Source organism: Sorex araneus, chromosome 2, assembly GCF_027595985.1.
Source record: "Sorex araneus isolate mSorAra2 chromosome 2, mSorAra2.pri, whole genome shotgun sequence".
Classification (NCBI taxonomy): Eukaryota; Metazoa; Chordata; class Mammalia; order Eulipotyphla; family Soricidae; genus Sorex; species Sorex araneus.
In genome coordinates, this window is record NC_073303.1 from 224,844,112 (window position 1) to 224,864,461 (window position 20,350).

At 53.9% G+C, this 20,350-nt stretch overlaps 1 protein-coding gene across 1 annotated transcript; it reads left to right on the plus strand.

Annotated features, from left to right (window-relative positions):
- Window positions 1-1,997: 1,997 nt before the first annotated feature.
- Window positions 1,998-13,723, plus strand: KRT77 (keratin 77). The gene is made up of 9 exons (XM_055127412.1): window positions 1,998-2,555; window positions 7,697-7,911; window positions 9,012-9,072; window positions 9,516-9,611; window positions 10,498-10,662; window positions 12,027-12,152; window positions 12,257-12,477; window positions 12,838-12,872; window positions 13,286-13,723. Exons 1-9 carry the CDS (start codon window positions 1,998-2,000, stop codon window positions 13,570-13,572), a joined length of 1,764 nt encoding a protein of 587 aa, XP_054983387.1. The 3' UTR covers window positions 13,573-13,723.
- The last annotated feature ends 6,627 nt before the right edge of the window (window positions 13,724-20,350 follow it).

The window sequence follows — 20,350 nt, forward strand, 5'->3', positions numbered from 1 at the left end:
CCCTCTCTCTGTGCTGTGGTGTCTCCTGGAAACGGTGCACCAAGCAGAGCCAGCAGAGGTGGAGGTGATAAGAAGGTGTGGCTGCGAGCTGCCCACAGAGCCCTCCTGCCCAGCAGGCCTTCTTGCCTCTGCTCCCCGTACCACCCCATATCGCTCTGTTCTTTCCCACAGTCCGCCCTTTGCCACCCCGGCAGCTGTGATTTCAGCCTCAACACCGACAGAATATCTTGTTGCACACAGGTAAAGGAAAAGGACATTTACAACATTAGGAAAAAGAACCTCCTTTTACCCTGACTAGCCCAATTGGCTTTTGATGTGACTCCTATTCTTGATTTTTTTTTTATGAGTTCAGAGATATCGTAGAGATACCACTGTGTACCATTTCATTCATTCCCTGTCATACCTGAAGTGTCGTGCAATGCTGTCTCATGATCTCCACAGAAATAATTATGTCCAAATGGGAAAACCGTCATTTAGGCTAGATATCAGTATCCCTCGCAAGTTAAGTAAAGTGATCATTAAGTTAGAGATGAAAACCACCAGTTCTTTGAGCCTGGAGAGAAATGGGCCCCATTGTTGGCCATCCTTGCTGCTTGCTGATAGAGCTTGGCCCCAGACCTGGTGTCCAGCAGAGTGTCTCAGCACGGGCACCTCGAACACCACAGCACTGCTTCACAAGCACATGGGCAATAGAGGACATTTATGATTGTTGAGTCTTTAAAAAGTAAGGTGTGTTGTGCTGGAGTGATAGCACAGCGGGTAGGACAGTTGCCTTGCACACGACCAACCCAGGTTCAAATCCCAGCATCCCTTATGGTCCCCTGAGCACTGCCAGGAGTAATTCCTGAGTGCAGAGCCAGGAGTAATGCCTGTGCATCACCAGGTGTGACCCAAAAAGCAAAAAAAATAAAATAAAAAGTAAGGTGTGTGTGTGTGTGAGTGTGTGTGTGTGTAAACACCCCCTTTTAGCAACTGGAGAGATGGTCCGGTGGGTAGGGTGCTTGCCTTGCATGCTGCTGACCCGGTTGTGGTCCCCAGGATCCCTTATAGTCCCTCGAGTCCCACCAGGAGTGATCCCTGAGTGCAGAGCCAGGAGTTCCCCTGAGCACATCTGAGTGTGGCCTAAACCCCACCCCACAAAAAATATCATCCTTTTAGGGTAATCCATTTCACTCTAGTTTACGGGAGACATTGGCTTATAACAGATTGGAAATAAGGAAAAGAGAAGAACAAAGTGAAAGAGAACAGGCTAGTTCAGTCTTTGGGGCTAGAAGACACTATCCACAGTGAATGCTCTGCGAATTCACACGCAGCCCTCCAGAGATCCAGAACCTCGTCGATCTGTCTCTGAGACGCCTGAAGCCTACAGAGCATCTACAAGCTATTTCTCCCGGCTGCCACTTGCACTCAGTGACCACAATGCTGTGTTTTGGCATGATTAAAACTTGGGATATGCCAACGGGTGATAAGAGTGGGGAGCAGGGGGTGGGCGTGGGGGGGTCAGAGTCCTTGCCTCACCAGGGCAGTGCTGAGGCACCAGGTGTCTCCACCCTCTTCTACGCTGCGGTTCCAAGGCAGCTAGATTGACCTAGATCTCCCAGACACACCCCAAAACAAACAACTCGATGGTGCCGTTTCTTAGGAAGATCTCAGTGAATGTTTGGGGAAAACTGTAGAGGAGTTTTGAGCAGCGCGATGCCCCGTGATTACCGAACACCGATCTCTAAATGGCCAGAGATGAATGATAAACGATCAAGCCGGGGAAGTTTGTCTACAGTGTGCTTTTTTGCAACTCCTAGATGCGAGATCTTAAACAGATGCTCCTGGCAGGCAGGCTAAACGTAGTCCCCTCCCAGGATCCGGAATGCCCAGCCCAGCAAGCTGTATATATAGGGACCGCGCCAACCTCTTACCATAGGAGTCAGAGCTCCTTCCCTCCCCTGATCTCTGCCACTCTCCAGTTTCTCTTCTCGGCTTCTCTGGATGCTCCAGCAACCATGAGCCGCCAGTTCAGTTCTCAGTCTGCGTTTAGCTCGAGGAGCAGGCGGGGTTACCGGTCTGGCTTTTCTGCGGGCTCTGGTGGCGGGAGCCGTGCAGTGGGGTCTGTGTGCGTGGCCCGGGGGCGGTGTGGTGGTGGCGGTGGTGGCGGCTATGGGGGCTATGCCAGGAGCTTCGGCTCTCAGAGCCTCTACAACCTGGGCGGTAGTAAGAGTATCTCCATCAGCCTAGTGGGGAGAAGTGCTAGTGGTTTCCGGCAGGGAGGGGGCTTCGGGGGAGGCAGGAGCTTTGGGGGCGGTGGTTTTGGGGGTGGCGGCTTTGGAGGTGGCGGCTATGGAGGGGGTGGTTTTCGGGGTGCTGGATTTGGAGGTAGCAGTTTTGGGTTCGGGGGCTTTGGTCCTTCTTGCCCCCCAGGGGGCATCCAAGAGGTGACTATTAACCAGAGCCTCTTGCAACCGCTCCACCTGGAGGTGGACCCTGAAATTCAGAGGGTCAAGAGCCAGGAGCGGGAGCAGATCATGGTTCTCAACAACAAATTCGCCTCCTTCATTGACAAGGTGAGTGCCCCAAGGGAAGCGGAGGGTCTGGTCGAGTCTGCCACCTCTCAGCACGGGGCTGCCTCGGTTTGGTCCTGACAACTGCCTCCAGATGCGTGCCCTGGGATTCCAAACAAACAATGACCTCACTTAGGGTTCCATTTTGACTACTGGGAGGGGGATCCAGTTCATTCTTTTCCTCTGGCAGATAAGAGGTATGAAAACCAACAAAAAATGTAGGGTTAATAAATTTACTTCTAATTATCATTATTTGCTTTAAATCCACTCACATCCATCTGTTTATCCAACTGCTCACCCAGTCATTTACTGAATTATCAATCCATCTTCTATCATGTCATCCATGCACTGAATTACTACCCACTTACCCATGCATCCATCCACCCACCCATACATACATACATACAACATCCACCCTTACACTGAGCTACTTATATACCCGCTGCCTCACCCACACATGCATGTATGTATGCATACATGCATGTATGCATCCATCCATCTATCCCTATACTGAGCTACCTATTTACCCACTGGTGCACCCACCCATCTATCCACGCATCCATCCATACAAACACTGATCTACCTATTTACTCAGATATCCATCTACCCAGCCATCTGCTTACCTAGCCATTCTCTGAAATACCCACATTCACCCCTATATCCACCCATATTACTAAATACCTACTGAATGCCATATACCGTGACAAGTTCTGCAGAGTGACGAGAACACAAGTCCTTAGAAACTCCAGCTCTAAAGGGGAAAGGATTTTGACAGTATGTGGGAGCATGTTAGTAGGGATTGTCATCACATCGTCCTTTGAGTTGATAGCTCAAAGGATGGTGTGACGAGTTCTGCCTGCCAGGTCCAGGGGTCCTAAATCTGACAAGGGTCTTAAAGGTAGAAAATATCCAACAAAACCTCACAGCAGAGATTTCCAGGCAAGAAGGACAAGGACATAAAAATATTTGATGCTGCCAGGAAATTTCAAATGGTTAAAATTCCTGGGGGAAATGGTATGAGAGAGGAAAGAGGAAAGAAGTGGAGAAGAAGCCAGAGAGGCAGACCAAGTAGTGTAGGGGAATCCATGGTGGTTAATATGAACAGCATGCCGCGAAGGGTTCCAATCCAGGAAGGATCAAAAGGGAGTCACCCCTCTCCCAGTTCCCTGAATCCATTCAGGTGAGGTGTGGGTCAGGCCCGGGCCATCAAGCTGGGCCATACTGACACCTCTGGGAAAAGGAAATGCCAGGACGTGGTCCTTAGCACCAGCCTGTGCTTGATGGCCCCGGCCTGAACCATACCTCACCTGAATGGGCTGGAGGGATAGCATAGTAGATAGGACGTTTGCCTTGCACATGGCCAACCCAGGTTCGATTCCTCTGTCCCTCTTGGAGAGCCCGGCAAGCTACCGAGAGTATCTTGCCTGCATGGCAGAGCCTGGCAAGCTGCCCATGGCATATTCAATATGCCAAAAACAGTAACAACAAGTCTCACAATGGAGACATTACTGGTGCCCGCTTGAGCAAATCAATGAGCAACAGGATGACAGTGACAGTGACAGTGAAGTATGGCGGCCACTGGAGAATCCCTAGAAAGTTCTTTGTCTTCAGGGATGTGGTGGGAAGTTCAATGATGAACTTTCAGATGTTCAGTAATGTTTTCTCAGTTGAGTACAGAGCTTGACCTGTGGCCTGAGTCAGAGTAGCCATAGCATCATCCCTCTGCTGGGTGAGTGACCCCTCCAATATGGTGTGGGCACTGTGGACAGCCAACGTGTATGGCCAAGAGAATTGAGGTCCAGAGTTCAACAGAGAAAATTGTGTCTGGCTACTTGTGATCACCTGGAATGAGAACTGGGCTATCACCTTCTCCTCTCCCCACACACATCCCCAGTAGAGGCAGGCAAAGTGGCAAAGTGTCTGGGACAAGAGGGAGTTCAAGGGGAGGCCGAGGAAGGAATAGGACACTTGAATGGGCCGTGGCTTGCTGGCAACTGAGGGCCAGAGACTCTCAGTTTTATGACACAGGGTTATGGGCAGAGGCTCGGGGGCAAGAGGCTGTGTCTTCCCGTCCCTCCCTAAGGACACAGTCTGTGGTGAGCAGGACTGAGTCCCTCTCCCGCAGGGTCTCAGCCAGGCCGGAAGGGAGCATGTGTCTATGGAAGTGATTTCTGGTCCACTTTCTCATCTGGTCCTTCTGTTTTCATCCTTAAAGCATAAAGCCTCTTCTAACATCGAACTAGTGCCCTTCTTTAAACACATACCACATCACCTGTCTGTTGGAATCTTCTATTGACATCTTGTCTCCTCTGGAATGAGAGGACCCGTGGTTTGGTCCTCTAACCCACAGCTGCTGTGTCCCTGGGATTGCATTTCTGAGGGTTAGGGCAGGTTCCGTTACCACTACACGGAACAGCTCTCAAGGGTCAAGCATCCCATGGGCAGAGAGAGGAGCAAACTAGAGTTCACAAACTGACATTTTTCTAGTTAGGTTCGAACTCACCATCTGCGCTTGCCCTCTGCCTCCTTGCCTGCTTCCTGCTGGTTGCCCAGCAACCATTGCATCCCTCCATCCTCCTGCCCCTATCCCACACCTGCTCCTGGGCCTTTCCACTGACCACCCTGTCTGATTGTAACTTCTAGAAGAAAAGAGTGGTCTGACTCCTCCCTCACCTTCATTAGGTTCTTATAGACAGGAGGGTCTTCACTGGTCTCCCTGAGTGAAGAAGCTACCCCAGCCTGGCATCCCTGTTCACTAGCCTTGCTAACTTCCCCCTCTGCCTTACAGGCATTTGATGTGCTTCATGTCTTTAAAGTTGTCTCCATGAGCACAAGGTAAATGCCTAGAAAGCAGGAGTTTTATATGTGGAGCTTAGAAATCCCATTTCTGGCACCCACACTAGCACTGGCTGATAATAACTGCTCAATAAATAGGCATTAAATAAAATCTGAACCAGCTCCCTTCCACCTCCCATGGGTCAGACTTAGATCCTCAGAGTAAGAGAATGAGGAAAAAGGAGTTGAGGACCACACTTGGGAGCAGCCCTCAGACAAAAAGGGATCCATTGCTCCCCATAACCATACTGCCCTGGCATGGTTCAACTGAGCTGGACTTTCATGTTTAGGTCTGGGGTAATGAATGTCCTGAGCATGGACTCTAGAAGGTAGTTTAAAATCCCTTTGCACACCACCTTTCTTGGATATTTACTAGCTCTCGCCTCTGAGTTGGGTGCAGCACCCATGGGTCTCAGCACCCATGTCTGTTGGTGAATAGATCTAGTGCCTCCTTCATGGGCTTCCTATCCCAGCAAGAGAGGGACCTGCTGTAACCCAAACCACTGCACATTTTCCAGCCAGGCCGAGCACTGAGGGGGCTGGGGGAGCTGCTGGTGGCACCAGGAAGCAGCTATGGCCGGAAGGCAACGAGCAGGTGTGGGGGAACCCGAGTGAACAAATGGGGGGCTTTTTCCAGTAAGAAATCTAGCTCAGAACAATGCTGACTTGCATCAATTCTCTGAGTTTTCCTTGGGTACTGTTAATGAGATATAACCTGGGAGGGAGAATTTTTTTTTTTTTTGAGGGGAGGAAGAGGTGTGGGGTTGGGAAAAATCACAATGGCTTTCAGTGATTTTTCTAGGTCTAAGTCCCATTAAGATGGCCTGGGGCAGCCTGAGCCAGCTTCTGCCTTTGCAGGTTGTCTGCCCTGGGGAGAACCATGGTGTTTATCACTGAGTCTCTAAGAGGGAGTCAGGGTGGGGGCTGCACTTATCTCGGGGCAAGCAGAGTCAGCCGAGAGCTGCTTGACGTGAAGAGTTCCCCCTGAGACTACAGGGGCACTCAAGCTACCCCTGCTAGGAAAGTGAGTTTTGCCAGGCAAAACGCCAGAGAGAGGCTTCTTTCTGTGGGTTGCTCACAACATGGGGCGCTGGGTTTGCTATTATTTTCTCTGCTCCTGGGAGTGCCGCCAGGGTGAAAGCAGGCCGGTGTGGGAACTTCTCACGGCCGTGCGCGCTGTCAACACACACACCTGTGAGAATGGGTTGCCTAATCACCAGAGTGACTCAAGGGAAAACAGGGAACCCTGAGAAGGAATATTTTTTGCACTCTGTAGAGAGGCACTCCTGTCCCCAGGACATCTCAAGGATCAGGTGGTTGGGAGCAGCCTCCTTAGCCCCCAGTATAGGGGAGTGTCTTTGGGAGTCTGTTTGGATCACATGAAGCAGTGGGTTTGGCCCCGTATGCAGCTCCCAGAGAGACTCTGGAGAGAATATGTATGTGCATTGTGCAGGTGACATGATGTGTGTTTATGCATGTGTGTGTGTGCATGTGTGTAGGTGTATGGGCCCATATGCACACTAGAGCAAGGTCAAAGGCATCACTGTGTTAGCTAGGGATGGAGAGGGGAGGCTGTACTTTGTATTTGGGGTTTTGGGGGGCGAAGGTGGTAAGGATGTTGCATGATATCTATTCTCTAGTCCTTGTGAATATTTCCTAAGCCCCCACAATCCCCGACAGTCTCCATTTTAGAGAAGCTGAATACATTGCACAACACTACCAAATAGATCACAGTTACCATTACAGTTCCAAGTGATGGAAGCATTTCAATGAAGGCAGCCTTCCAAAAAAATACATAAAACCAGGGGTGGAGGAGACATGGTTAAGGGTGGAAACTCCCAGGCAAATGTGCTGAGGAATCAGCTTAATATTCAGAATCAAATGGTATCTTCCCTCCTGGTTTTTACTCCTCTCCTCCGTCACACAAAGCATGGCAACCAAGAGAAATGCAATGTGAGTGTGTCAGGGACCCAGACGCTCTAGATTACCACTTGCTTGTGTGGTACCCGTGGGGAGAGTAAGAGATCTGTGACGGTGATGCTAGTAGCTCCAGAAACAGACACTCAAGAGGGGCGGTGCCCCCTCAAACTAGGGTGAGATTTCTGTTCTCTTCAGGCAAGTTGACCTTTTGGAGGGGGTCACCTGTGAGAATTCCCACTGGCTTCTGTTCGTCCTGCTCCCTGGCCAAGCAAAGCTCCCAGGGGATTCTCTGAGGGCTGGCGATGCTGTGGATTCATGAGTCCCACCCCCGGGAGGTGAGTTTCTCAGCCCCACAGCTTGGGGTGAACTTGGAGGTCTCTTGCTCTCAGGTGCGCTTCCTGGAGCAGCAGAACCAGGTGCTCCAAACCAAGTGGGAGCTGCTGCAGCAGGTGAATACCTCCACCCGCACCAACAACCTGGAACCCATCCTGGAGAACTACATCAGCCAGCTGCGGAAGCAGGTGGACTTCCTGAACTCGGAGCAGATGCGCCAGAACTCCGAAGTCAAGAACATGCAGGATGTTGTGGAGGACTACAAGAGCAAGTGAGGCTCTGGGCAAGGCCAACGGGTCGTGGCCGGGCACTGGTTCATGGCACGAGACACTCTACTTAGAGGCTAAATGTGTAAAGGGTGCAGCCAGGCAGGCTCTGCAAGGCTCCTGCAGGTTGCCATGGTGCATTGGCATCCCTGGTAGGAAGGCTCTGCTAGTCAGCTCCAAGTTCCATGGGGAAGGGCTGAGCAGGTTCCTGGATATTGGACTCAGATAAACTTGAGTCTAGTGTGAGCTTTTCCCAGACTCCTACCGCCTGCAAATTTATCTTACGAAATCTTTGGATTTCATATTAAAATGGGGGAGGGGATGACTGAGAAGTGCCTTCCTGTTGAATTGTTGGAGGGGATAGACCCTTGGCTCTCAGATTTCATGATGCATCAGCACGTTCAAATCAGATGACGGCAGTAGGACGGGAATGGGGCCCGAGTGGCTGTCTTTCTGACATGCTTCCTGAGACAGGTAGGTCAGGCACCACATGTGGTAGACCATTGGTCCTGATGAAAGGAGGCAGGATTAGTTGCCAGACTGTGTCTGAACATACTTACACCCAACCAGCTCTAGCTATTATAACTCACAATAGCGCGAGGGGCAGTGGGGCAGGCTTAACTCCAGACCAACTCCTCCGGCCTTGCAGGAAGGCCCTGAGCAGGCGCCCCCTCTCCATGCTGGGCTGAGAGTCAAGGCAGCAAGTTGAAATTCATAGTGAAGGTGTTGGGGAAACAGAACCATGGGTGAATTTGCTTTCTCTTTCACAAAATTTAGTCAAAGCGGTTTTTCCTTTATGTCTTCAGTGATATATATATGTATATATATATATATATATATATATATAAGAAGCAAGCCCAAGTGTGATCATTTTGCAGGTGTGGAGGTGTGGGGAGGTTGTTTTGTGTCCTCTGGGATGTGGTCCTCTGTCCCCTCTGTTGACCTGGAGAACTGGGAGCTATTTGTAGCTGCTGCCAGTGAGAGTGGCAGGACCTGACAGGGGCCAGCCAGAGCCAGAGCAGCAGAATCCAGGGGAACTCCAAGGGGAAGGAGTGTGGAAGGGCCAATGGCAGTTCTGATGGCTCACTGGGGCTTTCATCCACAGGTATGAGGATGAAATCAACCGGAGAACCAACACCGAGAATGACTTTGTCATCCTGAAGAAGGTGAGAACAGGGCTGTCCTGTGGGGATGGGGGCAGGAGGGAATGCCCATGAGATGTTGTGATGGAGACGAATGATGTGCCCTGGTACCAGCTTGTTAAGTGTGTTACCCCAAAGTGATGTTCCTCACACTGTAGAGGAAGGTCCTAAAGTGGCTCTGGATGGAATCTTGGGGGTCCCTGGAGTTACTTTCTCCCCAGTCCTGGGAGGATACAGCTGGCAGCTTATGATCTAGCCTTGGGATCTGGGGAGGGTGCTGAATGCTGCGTGTGACTGATAGAGAAGAGCTGAGGTCACATTTCTCCCAGGAAAGCCAGGGGTGCAGGTCCCCGACGTGAGCAAGGTGAGGACATTTGTGGGCAGGAAATGGGCTTAAGAAGTTTGTAGGGTGCTGGCGAGGGCCCACGGCATCAGGCCATCAGCGCCGGCTTGTACTTGCTGTGCAGGACGTGGATGCCGCGTACATGAACAAGGTGGACCTGCAGTCCAAGGTGGACACGCTGTTCGGGGAGGTCAACTTCCTGAAATATTTATTTGATACGGTGAGTGCCGCCCTCTTGGGAACCACTTCTCCTTCCTCGAAGCACCCCAAGCTTCTGGGTTGGGGAAGGGGTGTCCTGGAACCAGCTTCCCTAGCAGGGACCCTTCTTCCTGCCCTTCTCTGTCTGAAGCTCGTTCCCTCAGGCCAGTTGTGCAGGATTCTTAGAGGGGTTCCAGGGAAGGGAGGCAGGAGAAGGCAAAGCAGCCCCACTGCCTTCTGGGAAATGCAGCCGACATCCGGGTCCTACAGGGACAAGGCTACCAGAACGCTTCATCAGTACCAGGAAGTCTCAATGCATAGGAGAGGGCAGTGATCCCTTAAAGGGGGTGGATACTGCAGGGGGAGGGAAAACCTGACTTGCCTACCCTAGGAGCACCTGCTCTGGTCAGATGCCGTGTAGCGGGAGCCTTCCTGTACCCCGAGTATCTCCTTCCTATAGATGAGAAAGCCGGGGTGCCGGGGAGTTTCATTTCTTGCTCAGCCCCCCAGCCAGTCAATGGCAGAGGCCAGACTCAAGAAGGAATGTGAGTGGCTGTTCAGTGGGATTCCTTCCTAGTGCTCCTGAGAACCGAGGGGGGTTCATGGAGCAAGTCTGTCCATCAGAGGGTTCAAGATGGCGGTGAAGTTGGAGTAAGGAGGGGATGGAGGGAGCAGGGGTGGCAAGAAGCTCAGGCCGTGTCTCTAGGGCTGCATTCAGGGCTCTTCCTCTCCCTAGAGGCTAGGGTGGGTGTCTCCATCCTCAGAGGAGGAGCCTCTCAGGACCCGGCAACTGCCCCCTCAATCTTCACATCTGGTCCAGGCTTCTCCAGGGTCACTTGGGGAAACAGCAGAGGGAAATGGGCCCTGAGAGAAGATGGGACAAAGTTAGCCCTTTCTCTGGCCTACAGGAATTGTCCCAGATGCAGACTCACATCAGCGACACCAATGTCATCCTGTCCATGGACAACAACCGTTTCCTGGACCTGGACAGCATCATCGACGCCGTGAGGACCCAGTATGAGATCATTGCCCAGAGGAGCAAGGACGAGGCCGAGGCACTGTACCAGACCAAGGTGACCACTGCCCCCTCCCAGCCAGGACCCCCAAACCAACCTCCAGGACTGGCAGCATCTTTCTCTTATTCTAAAATAAAACATGTTCAGTATAGAAAAACTTTGATAAAGATCACTCATGTCCCACTACCTCCATTAACAGCAGGCCAGAATATTTCCTATCATTTCTTAGCAGTGAACATATATTGGAAATGTCTCTGTTCCATACTTATAAATAGAATTTTTTATATTTATAAACATAAATTTGTATGTTCATTCCATATAGTCTATATTATTTACATAATGTGTTATATTTAGATACATTACTGGTAGATTATTTTATTTGTATATATTAATTTATTTGCCCCTTGCAACAGCCCTGAGAGTTGAAGACTAAATAGGTCCAGAAAACAAGAGTGTCAGATTATTGACTTTGTGGCTAGAAAGTGGCAGATTTTATGTTTAGGGGTGCTATCTAACTAAGCCACACTCTCAATCATGATGATATTTTTGTTCTTTAAAGATTTAAAAAATACAATTTCTTTTGTTTGTCTCTTGCTTATCACGTATGGGTGCCTTTTTGTGACATTAACTACTATTCCGCACCATTTTTCACAGAAGCACCTATTTCTGGGCAAGAATACTCCTTCACTCATGTGTCAAACATCCTTTGGTTACTTTAGCCTGAGTTGACCAGGATCTCTTCAGGGGGTGAAGACTGGTTGAAAGGGCAAAGACCAGTCAGTAAATTCTTCATTGCTGGCACTTGCTCAGCTCCTTGGTGGACTTCTTGTGGCCAAGTTCCTGCCCCTCCCCCCTCCCCCCCTTTACCCGCCCCTCCCCCCCGGCCTCTGTGCCACTGTCTTGTACACTAGTGTTCAGGGCGGCATGGATCTTGACACCAGACCCTGGAGCCAACAACAGGAAGCGTAGAAAGCAACATTCCCATGACCCCCCTCCCAGGCTCACAGCCTTTGAGTTCCAAAGGACAGGGCCATGTTGACTTACGTCAGGGCTGGGGGAAAAGGGAAGTGAACTCGGGGCAAACTCTGGGAAAATGGGGTCCTGAAAATTATCCTCGAAAAGGGTAGGGATAAGTTTGGGTGAGCAAAGTGAGGGGGTCTGAGTGAGAGTAAACAGGGGATCATGTGGAGGTGGAGGTGTGGGAAAGAAGAGACGGAAAGGGATCCAGGCTGTAGGTCTGCCTGGGTGTGGGTCTGGTTTAGGGACTGGTGGTCCCTACTGGTGTTGGTGGTGGGTGTGTAAAACTGAAGGGCTCCGTCAACCTGCACAGCAGCCCTGGGGAGGGCCCGGGAGGGTAGAGCCCTGCTCAGGAGGGGTGCATGGGGCCCGTGGCTCACCGTGGTGCCACCTGTGACCCTCAGTACCAGGAGCTCCAGATCACAGCCGGGAGACACGGAGACGAGCTGAAGAACAGCAAGATGGAGATCGCAGAGCTCAACCGCACGATCCAGAGGCTGCAGGCCGAGATCGGCAACGTCAAGAAGCAGGTGGGACGGGAGCCCGGGCCGGCTGCCCGCACTCACCGCCGCCCCACCGTGCCCCGCTCCTGCCACTCACCCCCCACGGTGCTTCCTCTCCCTCCCTCGAGCAGATTGAGCAGATGCATTCGGCGATTGCGGATGCGGAGGAGAGAGGCGAGCGGGCCCTCCAGGACGCCAAGCAGAAGCTGCTGGACCTGGAGGACGCCCTGCAGCAGTCCAAGGAGGAGCTGGCCCGGCTGCTGCGCGACTACCAGGCGCTGCTGGGGGTCAAGCTGTCCCTGGACGTGGAGATCGCCACCTACCGCAAGCTGCTGGAGGGCGAGGAGAGCCGGTGGGTCCTGCGCTGGGGGCCGCGTCTGTGGGGTTGTGGAGAGAGAGGGCAAGGCCGCGCCTGGCGGGGGGCGGCTAGGAGCCCAGGCTGAGCAGAAACAGCAAGGCCCGGAGCAAGGGCTACGTGGCTTGGCCCTTAGCATCACTCCCCTGCCTCCAAGCCGGATGTCCTGACATCCCAGCCCCCGAGTCATGAACCAGAGGGTGATTCCTGGATGCCAAAGATCTTCCTGAAATGTCGCCCACGGGTCCCCTCGGACCTTGCTATTCCCCGGGATGGGAGCTACTTCCCAAGATCGGGGAGAGTTCTCAGGCCAGCTGCTCCTTTTGGGTCTGACTGACACGTCTGCTTGTTCCGCAGGATGTCGGGAGAGCTGCAGAATCACGTGAGCATCTGTAAGTGGCAGCACCCAGGGCCTGCTGGCGGGGCTGGGCGGAGGGAGGGCCCGGGAGGGACCTCAGCTAGTCTCACTCCCCGTCGTGGGCAATGAAAGCTAACACAGGAGACACCCAGCTCCCAAGGCTGGGGGAAATGAGCTGAAATAAGCGGGGCGATCTCAGTGCCCCTTTTGTCTTAATTTTTTATGACACCTAATCATCCCACAGGCTCAGAACTCCCTAGGGTCTACCAATGAGGCAAAGGGGCCCTGACCCCGTTTTTTCCCCAGCGAGATTACTGCTGAAGCTGGAATATTGTTCAGTTAGGGCGTTTTGCTTGCAAGTCAGATGCAGCTGGTGCGTGTTGAAGGGTGCGGGGGAAGGTGGGTGCGGGAGCATCCACACGCCCCCGGGTTCCCTGTCTCCTCCAGCCGTGCAGAGCAGCCAGGTGACGGTCAGCGGCTCCGGCTCGGGCGGCGGCGGCGGCCGAGGCTCCAGCGGGTACAGCGGCGGCGGCGGCGGCGGCGGTGGCTACGGCGGGAGCAGGGGCGGCGGCGGCGGCGGGGCCGGTTACGGAGGGGGCTCCCGGGGCGGCAGCGGAGGGGGCTACGGGTCGAGCAGCAAAAGCAGCGGCAAGTACGGGGGCCGGGGCGGCTCCCCCCGCGTGCAGATCATCCAAACGTCCACCAACACCTCCCACAAGCACATCCTGGAGTAGAGGCGGAGCCGCGGGTCCGCCTGGCACACGCGCTGCCCTGTTCCCTCCACCCGTTGCCCCTCCCCCCGCCCCTGATTTCCCCTGATGGGTCTCAGCAGCTTTGCCAGTATATCCCCCCGTCGACCGGGAAGCAGGTGGACACCCGCAAACAGTTACCGCATCTTTGCAGACACGGTGTGCATTCAGAGCTGGGCGACTGGCCAACTCCTTTGGGGCTTGGGGTGGGCGTGGGGCTGCTCCCCGGGGTTCCAGCTTAGCCAGGGAGAGAATGCGCCCCAAAGCACCACCAAAGGGGGGGGGGAGTGGGCGTGGTGGAACTCTGGTTATCTCTCACACCCATTCCTGCACCTGGCTGCTTGGTGAACACCCCACACCCCTCAGGGCGTCCACAAAGGGAGGCTCCGGGGAGTGGCCAGGAGGACACCTCTGTGCAGGGGCCATCCTGCCGTGTTGCTCTGTGAGCCCCAGGGGCGCAGTTGGCGGGGCCAGGCTGTGCCGATGCGTCACACACCTGTAGTTCCCATCCGTCCTGGTCCTGAGTCCCTGTGTCTGGGGTTACTTGCCCCATGTGGGGTCTCAGAGGACGGGTCATCTCACCTGCTCTTCCCTGATCCTCCCCAGTTCTGCCCCATCGGCTGTCCTGGGGGTTGGCCAACAGGTGGGCATATTCCACCCAGTGTGCTCTGCCAGGTGCCCGAGGAGTCCGAGGCACGGACTTGGGGCTTGAGAAACTTGGTCGCCGAACACATCAGAAGCTGCTCGCCCCGGCAATGTAGTTCTAAGGCTCCTCCCAGAGCGCCCAGTCCCCTCTGCTCCCTGTCACCGAGAACCTCCTGAGAATCGGACTTTTCGTGCTGGGTCTGACTTCGGGCTCAGGGATGTGCCAGAGGCGGCGGCGAGGAAGCTCTGGCCATCAGCTGGCCAGGGAGAGGGCAGCCAACGTGGCCTCCAGACCTGGGGCTTCCTGCACGTGCCGGCTGATTCTAGCTCAGCTCCACGCTCTCCCTCCTCCGGGGGGCATCGGGTGGGGCTCGGGTGCTGTCCCCTGGGGAGAGCTGCCACCTCATCATTTCCTGGTTGAAGGTTGTACCTTGAAGGGCTTGTCATTTCTGGTGTTCCTCCAATAAATGTTCTCAGATCTCAAACTGTTTAATCAGGGGGTGAATTATTTCTTCTTCTGTTTCTACAGGCCTCTGAAGTAAATCATGTGCAGGAGTCCGGTTTCTTATTTTGAGTGCTTATTATTATTATTATTATATTATTGCATGAGTAATACATAATCTTAGAACACCTTGCAGGCACAATCTTACTAATCCTCACGGTGACTGATCACTCAGCTGCCACTACATACGCCTTGGCCAGATGTTGTTCAACACAGCTGTCACCAGCCACAGCCAGGAGAGGGGGTGCCATGTGGAACAATCATGTCTCTCCCCGCCTCCCCCTGTGAGAGGTTTTGGGGATGGGGAAGTTTCAGAGGGAGGAGAATCAGAGCGTGCCCCTGTGACTTGATAGCCTGGGGTTGGGAGGGACGCAGACCACCCACCTGGACAGGCACACAGGGAGCTGTGGCAGGTGCCAGTGTGGGGAGGGGACTTGGTTCGAAGCAGGAGATCTGGACCATGGAGAGGGACTGGGCGGACAGAGTGGAGCTAGTGTGGCTCCGGAGCTGGTCGGACAGAGACACAGAGAAAGGGTTGAGTGTGTGAGTGCTGGAGTGAGAGAGGGCTGAGTGCAGGAGGGGCTGAGCCAAGGGGTCGCGGCTGGGCCGTCTATCTTGGGGTGACTTCCCTTGGAGCCCCTGGAGGGAACATCAGGTAGAAAGTGGAGGACAGAGCAAATGAAGCCAGCAACTGTCAGAGCTCCAAGCCCATGAAAGGGCGTCGAATAAAGGTGTGACCTACTTTCTCGTTCTGTGAAGGGACCCAGATGGAATTTGGATGTGGGACTGATTCAAGCCCGATGGCATCTGGGGCTGATAAGACGCTATGTTCCCAGGCACGCCCTGCACTCTCTGAGCGGCTTCTCCCCTGTCCCTGCAACTGGCCTGTGTGTGTATGGGGCGGGGTGGGGCGGGGAGGGGGCGACTGGGCTGAGCAAGGCAGAGAGGGGCAGAGGGCTGCCCAATAGCAAGGAGAGGGTGTGCAGGCAGAAGCACTGGCCTCCACCTGAAGCTCAAGCCCACCTGAGGGCAGGGGAGCTGGATACAATCTCAGTGTTCAGCCGACAGACACACCTGAGCCTTTACGTTCTCTTCTCGCTCAGGCCTGGGAACCAGGAAGAGAGCGAGGGCGGGTCTGCGCTGGGTCTTCATGTTCAGACGGCTCTGAGGATGCTTCTAGCGGGGGCACAGTCAGGGGCCAGCGCCCCCCTCTCGCCCCCCAGAGCTGGGGCACTGGAAGGTCCTGGCAGGCTCCAGGAGACCTTTCTTTTCTTTCTCTCTCTCTCATTTTTTTAAAGAAGTTTTATTGGATCCCCGTGAGATACAGTTACAAACGTGCATGATTGTGTTTCAGTCCAACAATGCTCGGGCACCCATCCCTCCACCAGTGCACATTTTCCATCACCATTGTTCCCAGTGTCCCACCCGCCACCTCCACCCTTACCCCACTCCCTTCCTCTGTGGCGGGTACAATCCTTCTTATTTTCTCTCTAAGTTGGGGCATTGTGATTTGTAATACAGATACCAAGAGGTCATCGTCTTTGGTCCTTGATCTACTTTCAGCACACATCCTGGGCAATCCCTCATTTACCCATCATTTACTTAGTGGTTCCTTCTCCCTTCCAACTGCCCTTTCCCCCAGCATGTGGGGCAGCTTCCCAGGAGGCCTTTCTTTGGGGGATGTGTAACATAGCTGCAGAGACTGGAAGTACATCTCTAGGGAAGAGGGGTTGGCCTCAGCGGGTGATCTGGACGGACAGGCGAAAACACGGTTCATTGGGCTCAAGAGAAGCAACATCCACGGCTCCCGAGGCAGGAAGGCTGCGTGGGGCACTAGCAAATCTCATGCCAAGGCTGGCTGAGCATTTGGCAGGAGGCTGAGGTGGGGGATCTGCCTATGGCAACTGCCGTAAGAGCTCCTGAGATGGCGCCTGGGAAAAGAGGCATCGGAGTCTCTGTTTCCTGTTTGGGAACATCCAGGCTGGATGCCAGGGAAGGAGCGAGTCAGGGAGAGGCCATGGGTCCCAGCCAGGGCCGTCCGAGGAATGCAAACTTTCTGGCAACAGCGGACTGAGAGAGGGCAGGAGCTTCTCATCCCTGGGAACCTGCACGGACGTCTGGTGCGTCGAGAATCCCCACTGACGAGGGGCCAGATGGCCAGGGCTCCTGGTTTTCTCCCGACCTTGGCAGGAAGTGGGCTTCTTCTCAGAAATGGGGCGTTGCATTTTCAGCTAGAGGCCTTGATGATCTGGGACTGGGGGACAGCTGAAAGGAAGCTGCGTCCTGGGAACATGGGAGTGGAGATACAGCAGAACTGAAGAGGGAGGAGTTAGTCCAAAGCGAGTGTGGGTATCGCCCTTCGATACTCTGGGTCTGAGCCATGGGGGGCAAGAGAAAAACAGGGGGCCAGTGGGGAGGCTCCCTGGGGGGCAGAGAGCACTCCTTTTGGATAGTGCCACCAGGAACAAACGTCTCTCCTTGATGGAAATAGCAAACAACTCCACAGCCCTGGCCACCTGTCTGTTTTCTGCCTGGGAACACTCTATTTGGCTGGGGGGATCAGTCAAGGAGAAGCCGTGGGTCCCCACAGCAAGAGACACCCACATGTGGCTCTCACTGACCCCAGAAGGGGAGGAAGACCCTGTACGGGGAGCAGGCAGCCACCCCTGCGATGACGAGGCTGTTCCCCACAAGGCAAACCGTCAGAGGAGGAGCAGAGCAGGCCCAGTCACTCATCAGCAGGGGGGTGGCACCAGGGAGCGGGCACTCAGGGCAGCAGCCTCCCAGGGACCGGGCCAACTGCCCCTCCCTCCGAGAGGCACTGGCAGGGTGGGGCGCTGGAAATCTAAATTTAATTTCACCAGTGTCTCATCTACATAGATTTTGATCTCCGGCCGAGTGAATGGGATGAGCCATCACTGGCTTCACACAGTTCTATCTCCATCTGACCTTGGACCTGGGAAAGTTCTCTGTGCAGGGAAGCGCCTTTCAGGAACGTCGCCCTCGATTGTCAGCCCAGTGACCCATGGTGTGTCTTCAAACGAGGACCCTCTCCCAGCACCAGGGAACCTCCATTATTTTGTGAAAGTGGCAGCCCCTTTTGGATCTGTCCAGTGCTCTCTTGCCAGCCGAGCTAGGAGCTAGGGACCGGGGGGTGGGGGTGGGGGGAACGGGGAGATTGTTTCTGAAAAGTCTTGGCCTTTCTGAACTTCTGTCATTCCCAGTTCTCCGGCAGCTCCCGGGCCTGTCCTGGGGTGCTAGGCTCTGGGGCCCCCTGCAGAGTCATTCCAAGGCTGGCCTGGTTCCTTCTGTTCAAAGCACTGTCCTAATCTCCCTGTTACACATTTAAGTTCCCTCCCTCCCTACTGCCCCCTGTTATCCCCCTCCCCCTCCACCCCCCAAAAAATAAAAGTTTTCTCCTGGGAGGTGACATTATTCCAAGAATGTAAATTCCCTCGTGTAGAGCTTCTCACTGTTTGCTGTGAAACCGAGATGCTCCAAAACTCTTCCAGGGGGCCTAGGATGTGGCTCAGTGGTGGAGCATTTGCCTTCTTTCACGCATGAGCCCCCGGATTCCAACCCAGGAACAATAGACACACACACACACACACACACTCACACTCACACACACCACACACACATCCTCCTCCTCCTTCAGGTTCTTTTTAAAGCCAGGATGAAAGAATCCCTCCCACTCCCTATGTGCTATACATAGATATAGCTCGTATCTTCCAGATGAAGACGTTTAGGCTCAGAGAGGTAATTGACTTCGTGAGAGTCACACAGCCTAAGATGTGCCATCATGGTCCCATGTGGCTGTCTCCCAGCCTCCTAGGAAGCCAACCTGCACCTCCGCTCTCACACACCCTTCGCTGGCTCCCCTTTCTCGCAGGATGCTGCCCCCGAAGCCAGCGCCTCTGAGGTCTCCTCGCCGGGTCCCAAGCACACGGCGGCCCCTCGCACTGCACTACCGCCTCCTGCCTAAGAAACCTCGGCCCCTCCCCTGCTGGGTGCCAGCTTTCAACATCTTGCTGCGCCTCCCCATTGTCTGTCCTCCCCTTCACCCCTCCCAGCCTCCAGCTTCCCCCACTCCCCTGAAGTTCCTTCTCCCACGTCCCTGGTGGAGTCCCTTGGGGCTTGGTGGCTTGTCACTGCACGTCTCTCGCAACTTTTTTTTTCCAATCCCATCCCTGAAAAGCTCTCACCACACCTGCCCCTGCCCGTGGCCACAGCCAGCCCGGGACGCCCATCTCTCAAGATCAGGTTGGGGGGAGGTGTGGATTGCTAGGATGGAGGGCCTGGTATCCTGGATCCCTGCTGCCCGGCAGGCATGGGAGTATCCCTTAGGAATAGGGGGCTGGTGGAGGGGGGGTGGTATAGGGAAAATGGGGTGGTGGGAGGGCACCCAAAGTCAAGGAGGACTTAATCTTATTTTCAAAAGGCTTATAGTGTAATTGAAGGGCCAGCAAATATATTCCTGTCTTCCTTCCCTCACCCCACCCCACACACACATGAAAATGAATCAATCAATCAGTATGTAATTGGATCTGTCAGCAACCAGGCTGGGAAAAGGAAACCAATGGAACAACTGAGTGGTGTTAATCCAGGAACCCTCCCTGGAGGAGTGGGCCTGTTCCCTGCTTGGCAGAGCAGAAGTGATGTTCTCATTTGCTTCCATGGCATTTTGGGCCCAAACCCAATTCCATTCTGGAATTCTCAGGAACTGAGCTCTCAGGTGCCCCAGGACTGGACTATGGAAGGAGAGTGAATGGGTTTCTGAGACAACTGGAATGGCTTCCAGAGGAGAGGTGTAGGAGGGACTGGGAAGCTGGGGAGGGAGACAGGTGAAGGTGTGAGGAGGGGTTATAGTTTGGGGAAGAAGCAGGTAGAAGGGATTGGAGAGGGCGAGCAGGAAAGTGGTGGATGGTGGGACAGGGGACGAGAGCTGAAGGTGGGCTTGTCCTGGGAATTTGGCCAACTTGGCTTGTCAAGCACCAGCAGGGAAACGTGAGCACATATTAAACCTTGATGAACCCAAGTTACCTCCTTAGAAGATAACAAACCAGTATCTCCACCATGCGGCATTTCTGTGATGTTTAAATGAGATGTAGTTCTGAGTACAGAGTCAGCGCCCTCGAATTTAGCGCCTCTTTCTTCCTCCAGGGAGTCTTTGTTCTAGAAACGCAGAGCGCAGGTATCAGCTAGGATCCAGGGTGCAGCTTGCACCCCTACTTGTTTTCTATCTCACCCCACTCCTCTATCCCACCCACACTGTCCTCAGGAGTAATGGGGCTCTCTCTGCCAGCTGCATGGTGCTTCCTGGCCTCATTAGGCCACCTTAGAAGTGGACAGGGGAGTGAGATGGGAGCTCAGGTTGGACTTTAGGGGATCGATTCCCAGTTATTACTTGGACAACTTTGTCTTCCTGGGGCCAGACCTTCTCACTTCTTTGACAGGCATGCTGAAGAGTGTGGTCTTTCAGGTTGAGAGAAAAGCAAGGGGCCAGAGTCTATAATTCTCTACATACTTGTCAACCTCACAAGGAAGACTACTGACAGTGAAACCCAAAATGTTTCCTAGATGGGTCACCTCAAATCTCTAGAGACCAATCATCTG